Source organism: Entelurus aequoreus, linkage group LG21 (genome assembly GCF_033978785.1).
Source record: "Entelurus aequoreus isolate RoL-2023_Sb linkage group LG21, RoL_Eaeq_v1.1, whole genome shotgun sequence".
NCBI classification, from domain to species: Eukaryota; Metazoa; Chordata; class Actinopteri; order Syngnathiformes; family Syngnathidae; genus Entelurus; species Entelurus aequoreus.
The window spans coordinates 20,937,803-20,952,032 of NC_084751.1; the positions used below are offsets into that span (position 1 = coordinate 20,937,803).

At 40.9% G+C, this 14,230-nt stretch overlaps 1 protein-coding gene across 1 annotated transcript in view; it reads right to left on the bottom strand.

The window, feature by feature from the left end:
* trabd2a (TraB domain containing 2A) overlaps window positions 1-14,230 on the bottom strand; it is a 214,510-nt gene that overhangs the window by 21,888 nt on the left and 178,392 nt on the right. Inside the window, exon 5 of the mRNA XM_062031161.1 lies at window positions 7,162-7,252. Within this exon, the coding sequence (XP_061887145.1) occupies window positions 7,162-7,252 (91 nt within the window). The remainder of the gene's footprint in view (window positions 1-7,161; window positions 7,253-14,230) is intronic.

Below are 14,230 nucleotides of genomic sequence, written 5' to 3' on the forward strand. Positions count from 1 at the left end.
TACATATACATGAAGTAGTACGTATAATCTTTGAATTAAGGTTATTGATTAGCAATTAATGGGATAGTTAAGACTGTAATTTTAAAACGTGATATGCAAAATTGAACTAACCGAGAGGATATGAAAACGATGGGTGTACATGTTTTGAGTTCCAAATTCTGGAGGAAAAGACCTCAACAAAACGTAAAACCATACAGACGGTCTTGGGTGGTAGCCACGGTTGTGCTAGGTCAAGCGAGGGTGGAAAGGATATGCAGCAGAGGGACTGCCAACTTCTCTGAACAAGACAAGCTCCAAAGTTTTAGCCAGAACATGCTCACAAAAAATACAGGTGTGACAGCAGGACGAACAGCAGGATACAAACAGACCCCTGCTGGACATAAGTGTCAACGGACAATGTTCAACGCAATCTTTGAAGCATTCCTTTGTGGTCAACCTGCACACACCTGGTAATGACCTGCTTACGAACTGTGCCCTGACAATTCAATACCGCACAGAAGGAACTTCCTGATGTTGCCTGACAGCACGACATCAGCTGACAACTACTGGGGACGCCTCCCAGGAACGAGTGGAGGACGGGGACTGCTCCAACTGTCCTAGCACTGGCTGACTGAGGTGCGTCCGTGTGTCCTGCCACCCAAACCACCAAAGTGTATGATCACCAATTAGACGACTCATAATAGGAGCCTATTGACTCTTATATATGGTGGGACTCAAGGTATGGCCGCTCATGTGAACTATCCTTACAACAATTAGAATGGTATAAGATGGACAACTAATGACCCACATTGTTCCCTCTGTCCTGCCTACGAAACCAAAAATTTAGTTCAAATGATAAAACAGGGCGTAGCTGCCGCTGATTGAACCGATACGCAAATACCACATTTTCAATTATTTCGGTTGTCTGTTAAAAACATAGCTATTGGTTGCAATTTGGACATTTCTGCTGTAGGCTACAAGGAGCTAGCAGCTACACAACAGCTGAGCTAAAACAAAATTTAAGCATTTCAAATAATTGTAGTTGCTTATTACATACACAAAGTCGCAGAGAGACAGAAGTCTGTAGAAAGTATTCAGTAACAAACGTGTCCGCATTATTAAACTTTCTACCACAGGAAATATACTGAACAAATACAGCAGTTACTGTCAGACTCTAATCCGGATTACCTTGTCTATCAGAGACATGGTTAAAACCCACAACACCTTTCGTTCTAATTAATGTCCCGGGGGACAAGATTACAGAAAAGACAGATCGAGTGACAAAGGGGGGAGGAATTATGATTTATGAAAGGGAAAACATTAAAAGTAGATCAATTTGAGTATGTTGAAATTAAAATCACATTTTCCTCAGAAATGTATTTCAAGGTAATTGTAGTATACCGACCGACCACAGCTAAAGACATTTTTCTTGATCCATTTTCAGACATCCTCAAACAGCATAGTATGACAGAAGTAACGTCATGGGGGACGTTAATCTGGACTGGTTAAATAAAACACGTAGAAAGAAACTTAAGGATATTATAAACGGCTTCTATATGATACAAATGATAAGCAGCCCTACTAGAATTACAATTGGATGACAAAAATTAAAGAGAACATCTGTAAATACACGAATACAAAACCAGAAAGAAGAGTGCTAAAATAAAAATACCATTGGATTAATAAAACAATTTGGATTCTAATAAAGACATCGGGACTCAGCTCTCATAAGAGCAATTAAAACAGGTCTAAATACAGATCGTATGATTTTAAAAGTTTGGAGGAACAAAAGTTACAATGGTTATGCGGAAGTCTAAGACTGACTTTCACTTAAAATTAATCAAAGCTGCAAAAGGGAACATTAGAGAGTTATGGAAAACCAGATACAAACTTACGGAAAGAGAGCAAACAAGAAACAACACTATAACATTAAATATCAATGGCGCTACTATCGCAGACAGTCTGGACATAAGTAATAATTTTAATGAACATTTCATCCAGTCTGTACAAACCCTGAATAAAAAATCCCTCAAAATCAGTACAAATAATTGTCATTTATTCAGGACGGACTAATTTTAGAATTAACAAATGAAACAAAGTTAAACAAAATCTTCACTGCATTATCAGACTCACGATCTAGAGATATATATATGGGTTGGACACTATCTTCCTAAAAACATATAAGGATTGTATTATTGCTCGTATAACAACAATTGATAAATAAATCAATAACGGAAAACACTTTCCCTACCACGTCGAGAAACTGCTACTATAATTAAATCCATAAAGCAGGAAATAAAGAAGACCAGAACATGTACAGACCAATTAGCCTTCTCCACGTTATAACAAAAGGAATAGAAAAATTGAAGTTAAAAAGTGGCTTTGGAGCAATCAAGGCTGCTCACACGGTCACTAAGAGGGGCATTATGTTGACACATCAAATTAATGAGTATTATATTTATCCATGAGAGCATTTTTGTTGTAAATTGTGAGGTATGGCTGTTAAAATCTTGGTTGTTTTTACAAATGATGAAAGATGTGAACAAGAGCATGTATTGTCTTTGTGTGATGATGTAAATAAGGTGTGGTTGTATTGTATATTAAGTATGTGTCCATGAAGGGGCATTTGGTGACTTTTCTTATAATTGATTACATGCTACAGTATTATTATTTTTGATTAATTATTGATTATTATGAATGTATATATTTATTATGATTAATTAGTGTCATAATTTTATTGCTTGATTTTTGGATCCCTTTAATTTAGGTAGCCAGGGACTGCAGATGGAAAGTAGCTATTTAGATATAATCTGGTACAGAACATATCTGTTTCTGAACTTAATGTTTCTGTGCATTGTCCCATCATAGATAGACTAAATTAAATACAACTATTTAGTGAATTATTGAGGCCACAATAATTCACTAGGTGTTGTAAAATATCAAAGTACTATTGCAAAAGCGAACAGTGACCTCAAACATGACCTGTCCCCCGCCTCTGTTCTTGCTGCGCTTGACTATCAGCTGTCTTTTCTTTTTCTTGGATGTTTCTGAAACTACTACTACTACTACTATTACTATTACTACAACTAACACTGTCCCTGTGAGAGGGACAGAGGGGGGAGGTGAGTTTGGATTGGGTCAAGTTTGAGCGTGTTGAGGTTTTATTTAATCGATATGATCAATCCGGTACAAGGATAAAGGAACGTAATGATTTAGATTGACAATTGCAGTGGCTGGCAGAAGCAACCCCAACCTCAAAGGAGGGTGCCAATTCAGTAATTAAATGTTTTGTGAATGATCTAATATCCCGACATGGTTTCCCCAAAAAGATTAGGTCAAACAACGGCACCTATTTTAAGAAAACAGGTTAATCTTCTTCAGTCACAAGATCAGCACTTCTCAGGACCAGCAGCTTCCTAGGAAGGTGGAAAGACCATGAGACCAAAATGGTAAGTTTGCAAAATGTAGAATTTGTGTGCCAGTTCCTCTGTGCAGATTTGAGGATGAAAGCAGCCACTCCAGATTCCCTTGCACTCGCTAAGAGGAGCACGGTCAAAGCCGATCCAGGACCAACACCCGATACCTGACTGGAAGGAACCGAGAGGAGAGACAACACCTTGCCAGCGATGACGAGAATGACTAAGGTTGCCAGCCAATATGTGTCCGTCGGGACTCCAGCAGCTGTGGAAGGAGGCCCTGAAGCAAGCCGAGGGCCTGGACCAAAGCCCCACGCCCCATACTCTGCCCCAGCCTTCCCCAAAGCCCCCACAGCTCCAACTCTACCTGAGTTTTCCCCAATTTCGGCCAGCACGCACATGCCACTGAACAGTCTGCCCAATGGACTGAACCACACCCCAAAGAGAGACAGACTGTTTGAGTGGATCTCTTTCTTCACAAGGGCAGCCGAAAGCCCAACGAGGTGTCGGCAGGCCATCAGCCTGAGGCACCACCGAGCCATCTATACGAGCACTAATCGAACATGGACTCATACGAAATTCAGTTGTGTGTTCAAAATCAATTGATAATGAACAATATTGGTAACTACATTCATTGCAAATGCCGGGAAAAATATTTTTGCAAATGTCTTACAGTCATAAGTCTATATACATTCATCTATTTATGTTCAATGATGTTCATGATCAAAGTATTTGTTATTCCTTTACTAAATCAAAGGGTAGGCCACTAATTGTGTTCTGTGATATGGTTTTACTGCAGGCTGGTAACAGCGATCGCTCTGAAGGAGGGTCATAGACGGAATTTTTGCCTCGTATAAAAACATTGAGGTTTTTGCCTCTATCTGTGGTAGAGATTTAACTAGTGGTCTACATCAGAAATTGTTTTGGTCCAGGGTCTTAAGGCCCTGGAAGGAGGGTATGTCGTAGAATTTCTGACCTTTTGACCTATATTTCTTGTCTTTTAAGAATGTCCGCTCATTTTCAATTCTCTTGTATTTTGTGCCATTGAATGGACCAGTTGTGGGACAAAAGTGAATATTAAGTCGTGCCAACCTGTCTACAGAATGTGTTGACTGTCTAAAGGATTCGAGTTGTTATGGAACAGATAGGGAAAACAAAAAAAGACATTGACGCACTCGATAAGGAACAATGACGCACAAGAGACATATAAAAAATGGCAGAAGACCGGAACTCGAGAGTGATTTTGGCTTGTGTGTGTCCTGTTTGCTCCGGAGTAACATGTGGTCTGTCTGCACGGCCAACTTAATTCAACCTGCACTTCTGATAATGGGTAAATACATTTGTTGTACTAAACTACTTTTGTTGCCTGTTTAAGCTTCGGACAATCCACTACACAACAATCTTAGCAAAATAGAAATGTGATAAAATAAGCTTTAAAAAAATGTTTGTTTAGTTACTTGCTAGAAAACTTTATCAGTTCTATAATCTATTGTCAAAGTATCGGATCAGGACTTGAAATAGGATCGGATTTCAGGCCGAAAAAATGTTTATGGGGTCATCCCTAATACATATTATTGTCTGTGTAACTGACTATGTTTACACTGCAGGCCAAAGTCACCCAAGTGTGATTTTTTCGAACTCTGAAATCCAGCTAACTGTTTACATCTGCAGATAAGGTTTCAGATTCAAACTTTTATCATACTCCAACGTGCACAAGGTCCAATGTGGCCCCATTGTGACCTCAACGTCACTTGCATGCACAGTTCGATTAAGTGAAAACAAAGGAAATTGACCGGATTCCGTAAATGAACAAGGAAGTCGCTACTACTACTACTTTTCTAAATAAAAGTCACCACACCTTAAAATCTTTTTTTTTTTTTCAGGTAAAAACAGATAGTAAAGTAATATAATGTTTATACGGATATAAACATATGGGTTCTTATCTTTTTATGGCTGTTAAGTAGAGGAGACACGGACATTAGCGTGGATCTAAGTTGGCTTTATTTTTCAATTTACTTATGTAAATAACTTACGTTACCCTACACGTAACATGTAAGCAAAAATGCCACAGCGCATACATCAGTTACAGTCGTTTGGATTCAAAGTATATAATATTAATATACTCATGTATTACATAGAGCCTATTCTTTTCGCACTATTGACTAGGGATGCAACGAAAATTCGACCGTAAAAAATTTAGACTGCAGTCATATTTGAAAAGATCAGCTTCCAATCGGATTCGGACTATCTTCTGATGCGAAAAAATCAGATTTGAAGAACTTTGGAGTGTTCAGATTAGCAAAAAATATCTGTTTCACTTGAGAGCAAAAAAAACATTTTTTTGTGCACTGTTAATGGGTCCACTGACTAAACTGTAGCAACAGTGTACTAGTAGCACGTTCCAAAGGAATCTTAGATTAACTTGCGATAGTTGGCCAATCATAGTATCACGATACAGTGCAATAATAATCTTAATATATGAAACACTTTTTTTTTATATACATCTAATTTTCATTCGGTTGACACATTTCTTTCTGACAAACATTCCCTGTCTGTGTCGTCATCAGGCCAAACCAAAACATTAACTTTTTAGCAAAACACACTTAGCATATGGACGAGCTGGCTCCGTCGTTCAAGTTCTAAAACTTAGATTGGTCAGATCTTGTCTAAATGTTGGTGCCAAAGTCCTAACAAAATTACCGATGGCATTGACAGAGGGGCCGCTCCTTTGCTACCCAACAGTTGTTTTTTTACACTACAATAGGGCAAAATCATCCTTGCCTGAGCGCGCCCTCCTCTTGTTGGGTATGAATAGTTGCGACTATGGCACCAGCATTTAGTCTAGAACTGATCAATCTAGGTCCTTAATCATGAACTAATGAAGCCTGCTCGAATGGGAGGCAAATTGTCTTCTAAGACAAACAGTCTAATTGCAATCCATTGATTGCCCCGAGAACTGAACGTAACTGTAGCGTTAGAAAGAAAAACATAATAAAACATGTTTTATTGAGCGTCTGTTGCTTGTATATGGGAGAGAATACAGACATTCACAACATAATAAAAATACAACAGCATCAATATCAGTACTTGATGCTGGAGTATTGATAATGCTACAATACATCACAATATTAGTACAGTTTTGTTCCACTATTATTATCTTAACCTGCATATGGACAGAGGCCCCAACTTGTGTATGTGTCATTTTATCAATATGTAGATTTATGATGCACTCTACTTAAAACTCTCCAGATCAGAGAAATTAGGACCTGAGAAAACCCATGACACAATTATTCATGTTTTCGGACATATGGGAGGAAGTGAAAAAATGAGAATTAATCAAGTGGATAACAGCCGGGGGCCATTGTTGATTGTTTGCAGGCAACACATTTTGAAGCGTTACAGGAACATCTGTTTCACGTCTACAGATGAGCACATACCAGTTCTGAAGTCGCATTACCTTTCAAAATGATTTCCCATTTGGAATCAAGTCAGCAAAAACATGTTGGAATACATTTTTACTGGCAGGAACCTAAAACTTGTTTAAGTGATAAAATATGAGCTTTTACACGTTTGTGTTGTCAAACACACACTTGTTGAGTCGTTCTACTCTTGTGATAACCAGTCCTTTACATGGGTGATGATGCCCACAAGACGAAATAGACAATAAATCCTGCTGCCTTCAGTGAGTGATGTGTTTGTGTGACAGATGAGACATCTCTAACTGTGAGTGTGTGAAAGTGGGTTTATTTATGCTTAAGTACAGTACCTGTTAATGGGCTGCCCAGCAGGGGTGTGCTCTACCTCGTATCCTTGACGACGAAGCACATCAATTACTGTATTGTTGCCCAGGAAGTGACCTGCAATTAAAAGAGGGTTTTAAAAAAATATCTCCATAATTTAATGTACAGTATTAATGATATTGTTTGGGAAAAAAATAAATTCTCAAGTTTGTCAACAAAATAGCCACCCATGTCCATCCATCCATCCATCTTCTTCCACTTATCCAAAGTCGGGGTCGCGGGGGCAGCAGCCTAAGCCCAGAAGCCCAGACTTCCCACCCACAGCTACTTCGTCCAGCTCTTCTCGGGGGATCCCGAGGTGTTCCCAGGCCAGCTGGGAGACATAGTCTCTCCACTGTGTCCTGGGTCTTTCTCGTGGTCTCCTACTGGTCGGACGCGCCCTAAACACCTCCCCAGGAAGGCGTTCGGGGGCATTCTGACCAGATGCCTGAACTACCTAATCTGGCTCCTCTCGATGTGGAGGAGCAGCGGCGTTACTCTGAACTCCTCTCGAATGAAAACGCTTCTCCCCCTAACTCTAAGGCAGGGGTGTTCAAACTTTTTCCACTGAGGGCCGCATTCTGAAAAATCAAAGCAAGCGGGGGCCATTTTGATATTTTTTATTTTAAAAACCAATACAATATATGTATAAAAAATATACATTTAGGCCTCCACTCAGGCTTGATCCCAGGGACCCCAAAAGGTTTTGGTCAAAAAAATATTAAAAATGTGTCATTATTCATTATTATTATTTGTATTATTATTCAAGTTTTAAATCTCTAGATCAATATTAGAACTATCTGTCAATATAACGGTTTTAAAGATTTAAGTTGTATGCTCTTGTTGTCAAAGAAAACCCTGTTTTTTTATGGAAAAAATACAAAATATGCAATATTTTCACACAATAACATTTTTAAGTGGGATATTTGAGATTATATAATAATTGGAGCCTTAAAAAGGTCAATAACTCATAACAACATAGATTTTAATTCATTATTATTTTTTGAGCAATGACACTTAAAAACAAATCACACTAAAATAATTGGGGATCCAAATAATTATAGTGTTAAAAAATAAATTCTATTTTTTTTTTACTGTTTACTTTTAACAAAATAATCTCGAGATCAACTTCAGATCTATCCGTCAATTATACGTTTTATTGTTGTTTATGTTTTTCGTTTGTTCGTTTTAGGCCCTTCTTTATAAAAAACAGCTCTGTTTTTTATATGGCAAACACAAAATATGCAACATTTTCCCCCAAAATACCTCAGATGTGACGTAATTGGAGCCTTGAATAGGTCAATAATTCATAATGACATTGACGAAAGAAACAGCCTGCATGGCAGCTTTGTGTTATTAGAGTATACATTGCGACATTTTCTTGTTACATTCCACCTGTTTGCTCTTTTATACCACTTATCATGTTTTTAATTGTTTTCAATCGTATTTTTAAATTGTGCCGTGGGGCTGTTAAAAAATGACCTGCGGGCCACAAATGGCTCCCGGGCCGCACTTTGGACACCCCTGCTCTAAGGGAACGCCCCGACACCCGGTGAGGGAAACTCATTTTGGCCGCTTGTACCCATCATTTTGTCCTTTCGGTCATAACCCAAAGCTCATTACCATGAGTGAGGAGCTTGAGAGCTTTGCCTTTCGACTTAGCTCCATCTTCACCACCACGGATCGATACAGGGTTCGCATCACTGCAGATGCTGCACCGATCCGCCGGTCGATCTCGCAATCTACACTTCCCTCATTCATGAACAAGACCCCAAGGTACTTGAACTCTTCCATTAGGGGCAGGATCTCCTCCCCAACCCGGAGATGGCACTCCACTATTTTCCGGGCAGGAAACATGGACTCGGAAGTGCTGATTTTCATCCCAGTCGTTTCACACTCAGCTACGAACTGATCCAGCGAGAGCTGAAGATCCTGGTCAGATGAAGCCAGCAGGACCACATCATCCGCCAAAAGCAGAGACATAATTCTGCTGCCACCAAACCGGATCCCCTCAACGCCCTGACTGCGCCTAGAAATTATGTCCATAAAATCGCAGAATCGGTGACAAAGGGCAGCCCTGGTGGAGTCCAACCCTCACTGGAAACGGATACGACTTTCGCCGGCAATGCGGTCCAAGCTCTGACACTGATCATATAGGGAGCGGACCGCCACAATCCGGTGGTCCGATACCCCATGCTCTCTGAGCACTCTCCACAGGACTTCCCGAAGGACACGGTTGAATGCCTTCTCCAAGTCCATAAAACACATGTAAACTGGTTGGGCAAACTCCCATACACCCTCAAAGGCTTCTTAACTACCTCGGCAACTTCAGTTCCAGAAATAGGAGAGCCCATTGCAAAGTCCCCAGGCACTGCTTCCTCAATGGAAGACGTGTAGGTGGGATTGAGGAGGTCTTCAATGTATTCCACATCTCCAGTCAACATTAGCAGCACACCGTCCGCACTATACACGGTGTTGACAGTGCAATGCTTCCCCCTCCTGGGCGGCGGATGGTGGTCCAGAATCACTTTGAAGCCGTCTGGAAGTCGTTCTCCATGGCTTCTCTGAACTCCTGCCATGTCTGAGTTTTTGCCTCTGCAACCGCCTAAGTTGGACACCGCTTGGCCTGTCGGTGTCTGTCCGCTACCTCTGGAGTCCCATGAGTCAAAAGGACCTGATAGGACAGCTTAACGGCATCCCTGACGGTTGGTGTCCACCAACGGGTTCTGGGATTACCGCCATGGGAGGCACCGACCACCTTGCGGCACAGATCGGCTGCCTCGACAATAGAGGCACGGAACATGGTCCACTGACTCAATATTTTACGCCTACCTCGTAACATGTTCAAAGTTCTCCCGCGGGTGGGAATTGAAACTCTCTCTGACGGGAGACTCTGCCAGACGTTCCCATCAGATCCTCACTATACATTTGGGCCTGCCAGGTCTTTCCGGCATCCTCCCTCGCTATTGGAGCCGACTCACCACCAGGTGGTGATCGGTTGAAAGCTCCGCCCCTCTCACTCGAGTGTCCAAAACATGAGATACAACCCGATGATACAACCACAAAGTGGTTTGAACATGGTGTTTGTTATGGACAATTTGCGACAAGCACAAAAGTCCAATAACAAAACACCACTCTGGTTCAGAGTTTATCCCAATCATGCCTCTCCAGGTCTCACTGTCGTTGCCAATCACCAGAGGGAGCCCTCTCCAGCACTCTCTAGAGCACTGTAGGGACTCCAAAAAGGGTGGGTACTCTGAACTGCTATTAGGTGCATAAGCTTAAAGGCCTACTGAAACCCACTACTACCGACCACGCAGTCTGATAGTTTATATATATCAATGATGAAATCTTAACATTGCATCACATGCCAATATGGCCGGGTTAACTTATAAAGTGCAATTTTAAATTTCCAGCGAAACTTCTGGTTGAAAACGTCTATGTATGATGACGTATGCGCGTGACGTCAATGGTTGAAACGGAAGCATTCGGACACCATTGTATCCAATACAAAAAGCTCTGTTTTCATCGCAAAATTCCACAGTATTCTGGACATCTCTGTTGGTGAATCTTTTGCAATTTGTTTAATGAACAATGAAGACTGCAAAGAAGAAAGCTGTAGGTGGGATCGGTGTATTAGCGGCTGGCTGCAGCAACACAACCAGGAGGACTTTGACTTGGATAGCAGACGCGCTATCCGACGCTATCCGACGCTAGCCGCCGCTAGCCGCCAACCACATCGATGATCGGGTGAAGTCCTTCGTCGCTCCGTCGATCGCTGGAACGCAGGTGAGCACGGGTGTTGATGAGCAGATGAGGGCTGGCTGGCGTAGGTGGATAGCTAATGTTTTTAGCATAGCTCTGTGAGGTCCCGTAGCTAAGTTAGCTTCAATTGCGTCGTTAGCAACAGCATTGTTAAGCTTCGCCAGGCTGGAAAGCATTAACCGTGTAGTTACATGTCCATGGTTTAATACTATTGTTGATTTTCTGTCTATCCTTCCAGTCAGGGGTTTATTTCTTTTGTTTATATCTGCAGTTAAGCCCGATGCTATCACGTTAGCTCCGTAGCTAAAGTGCTTCGCCGATGTATTGTCGTGGAGATAAAAGTCACTGTGAATGTCCATTTCGCGTTCTCGACTCTCATTTTCAAGAGGATATAGTATCCGAGGTGGTTTAAAATACAAATCTGTGATCCACAATGGAAAAAGGAGAAAGTGTAGAATCCAATGAGCCCTTGTACCTAAGTTACGGTCAGAGCGAAAAAAGATACGTCCTGCACTGCACTCTAGTCCTTCACTCTCACGTTCCTCATCCACAAATCTTTCATCCTTGCTCAAATTAATGAGGTAATCGTCGCTTTCTCGGTCCGAATCGCTCTCGCTGCTGGTGTAAACAATGGGGAAATGTGAGGAGCCTTTCAACCTGTGACGTCACGCTACTTCCGGTACAGGCAAGGCTTTTTTTATCAGCGACCAAAAGTTGCAAACTTTATCGTCGATGTTCTCTACTAAATCCTTTCAGCAAAATATGGCAATATCGCGAAATGATCAAGTATGAAACATAGAATGGATCTGCTATCCCCGTTTAAATAAAAATAAAAAAATTCAGTAGGCCTTTAAACAACGGTCAGGACACGTTCCCCCACCCGGAGGCGGAGGGAAGCTACCCTTTTGTCTACAGAGTGAGAGAGAGTCCAGCACTTGCTGTGCATCATAGTGAGACCAGCCGGAACTTCACTACCTCGTGCACCAGCTCAGGCTCCTTCCCCCACAGCGAGGTGACGTTTTACGTCCCAAGAGCTAGCTTCTGTAGCTGAGGATCGTACGGCCAGGGGCCCTGCCTTTGCGAGAAAGCAGCTTACCACTCGATGATGTCAACATTGGCACACAAGCTTGTGATAAATGGCGTCGCTATAAATAGTTGCATTAGCGTTTGTAATAACAATATCACTAATATTTGGTTACTATTTAAGTCAAGAAATGTTAATGGAGAATTGTTGGCGGTTTTTGAATGGTTATTTATTGGGTTTTATAGAGGACCTCCTATTGTCTCCGTTGCAAGCGGACATTTATTTACGTTTATTTACTGTACGAGTGAGAATGCTTTCATAATGATTGTGAACGTTTGGCAAAATTCCCCCAAAAAGTGCAGTTACCCTTTAAGCATTCACAAACAGCACCAACATTTTGGAACAGGGATGACGTAATAGAAGAAAGTTTAAAATATAGTACATCTATCTGTGGCAGCATTGAAGAAAGTTGTGTACAAGTTTTTACTTTTACATCTCTTGCACAAAACTGTGGTGTCTTCAAAGACCCTTGTTTAAAGTTGCAAACAGAGACGTCACTCCATTTTAAAGTCATGGGGGGGACTTAACTCCCAGAAGATTCATTAATAATAAGATCATAATAATAATTATGTATTTTTATGATTTGTATTAACCACCATGAATCAGATAATGTCTACTTTACACTCTAAAGTAAAGGAAAACTTGGCAGATTTATAATCATATTTAAGTGAACATTGACAGGTATATGAATTTTAAAATTCATATTCTGGCCACTTTATATTGAATTTGTAAAAAAATATAAATTATTTAGAGCAGTGGTCCCCAACCTTTTTTGCACCACAGACCTGTTTATTGTAGGCATTATTTTTAGGGAGCAGCTTTCCACGGGTGCCAGATAAATACAGCAAAAATAAGTGCATGAAAAATACAACTGACTATAACGCTGAATTAGTGTTTCTTTGCAATGAGATGCAGATGGAAATCAGCCATTGGCTACAATCTGTCACATTTATATGTTGATTAATGTGCATTGTCACCAAGTTATAACAAACATAACAACTTCTTATGAGGAGTTTTATTGTACATCTATAAACAAGTTTGTTGGTGTGTCGAGTGGGACACGCCAAAGTTAAGTAGGAGAAAATGCAGTCCTTTATAAACTATTTCATGTTTCTCTGCGGCCCGGTAGCAAATGCCTCAAGGACCGGTACCGGTTGTGGACCACTGATTTACAGGGTTATGTAGATGTGTTTTACACCTAGTGGTTAGAGTGTCCGCCCTGAGATTGGTAGGTTGTGAGTTCAAACCCCGGCCGAATCATACCAAAGACTATAAAAATGGGACCCATTACCTCCCTGCTTGGCACTCAGCATCAAGGGTTGGAATTGGGGGTTAAATCACCAAAATGATTCCCGGGCGTGGCCACCGCTGCTGCCCGCTGCTCCCCTCACCTCCCAGGGGGTGATCAAGGGTGATGGGTCAAATGCAGAGAATAATTTCACCACACCTGGTGTGTGTGTGACAATCATTGGCACTTTAACTTAACTTAACATGTAAATCCCATTTTAAAGTAAAAAAAACTTCATTACATTTTTGCATGTTTTAAAAAGCGTGTTTCAACCAATTTCATGCACTAATTAGTTTTTAATGCATGTAAACATACCAATTGTGTGTACAGGGTGGCAACGTTGGGTTTAGGGTGGGATGCCAGGCGCCCTTCAGGACTCTTGTGTATGGGGGCCAAGAATTTGGTGTTCCGCCCCTTCTCATTAATAACCACATACGAAAGAGGCCCTGGTCAGATTTTAAAAAATCGGTATTGTACTGTTCCCATTGACATAATGAAAAATATTTCTAATTCAGATACATGTCACATATGGATAACAATAAATGGAATTGACCTGCAGGTTGAACATAGTCAGACTATAAACTTGTGTAATGCAGTTGCTCCCCCGCTATTACTTTAGCTTTGATGCAAATTTCTATGTTTTAACTCCAATGAATTGCAGCTAAAACATAGTAAATGATACAAACTCTGTTAATCCTGGACACTTCCGTCACAATTTGACGTGCAATTTCATTCAGCTGTCTTTTCCGTTTTCATGACTTTATCATCTAACTCATCCTGTATCGTACCCTGCTTTCTTTATGTTAATCCTCCTTTCCTTTTGAGTCTTATCTGCCATTTTTGTCTCAATTCCCCCTTTAATTCTGCATCCTCCCTTCCTGTCTACCTCCGCCACCATCGCCATTTTCCGTCTCCCTCT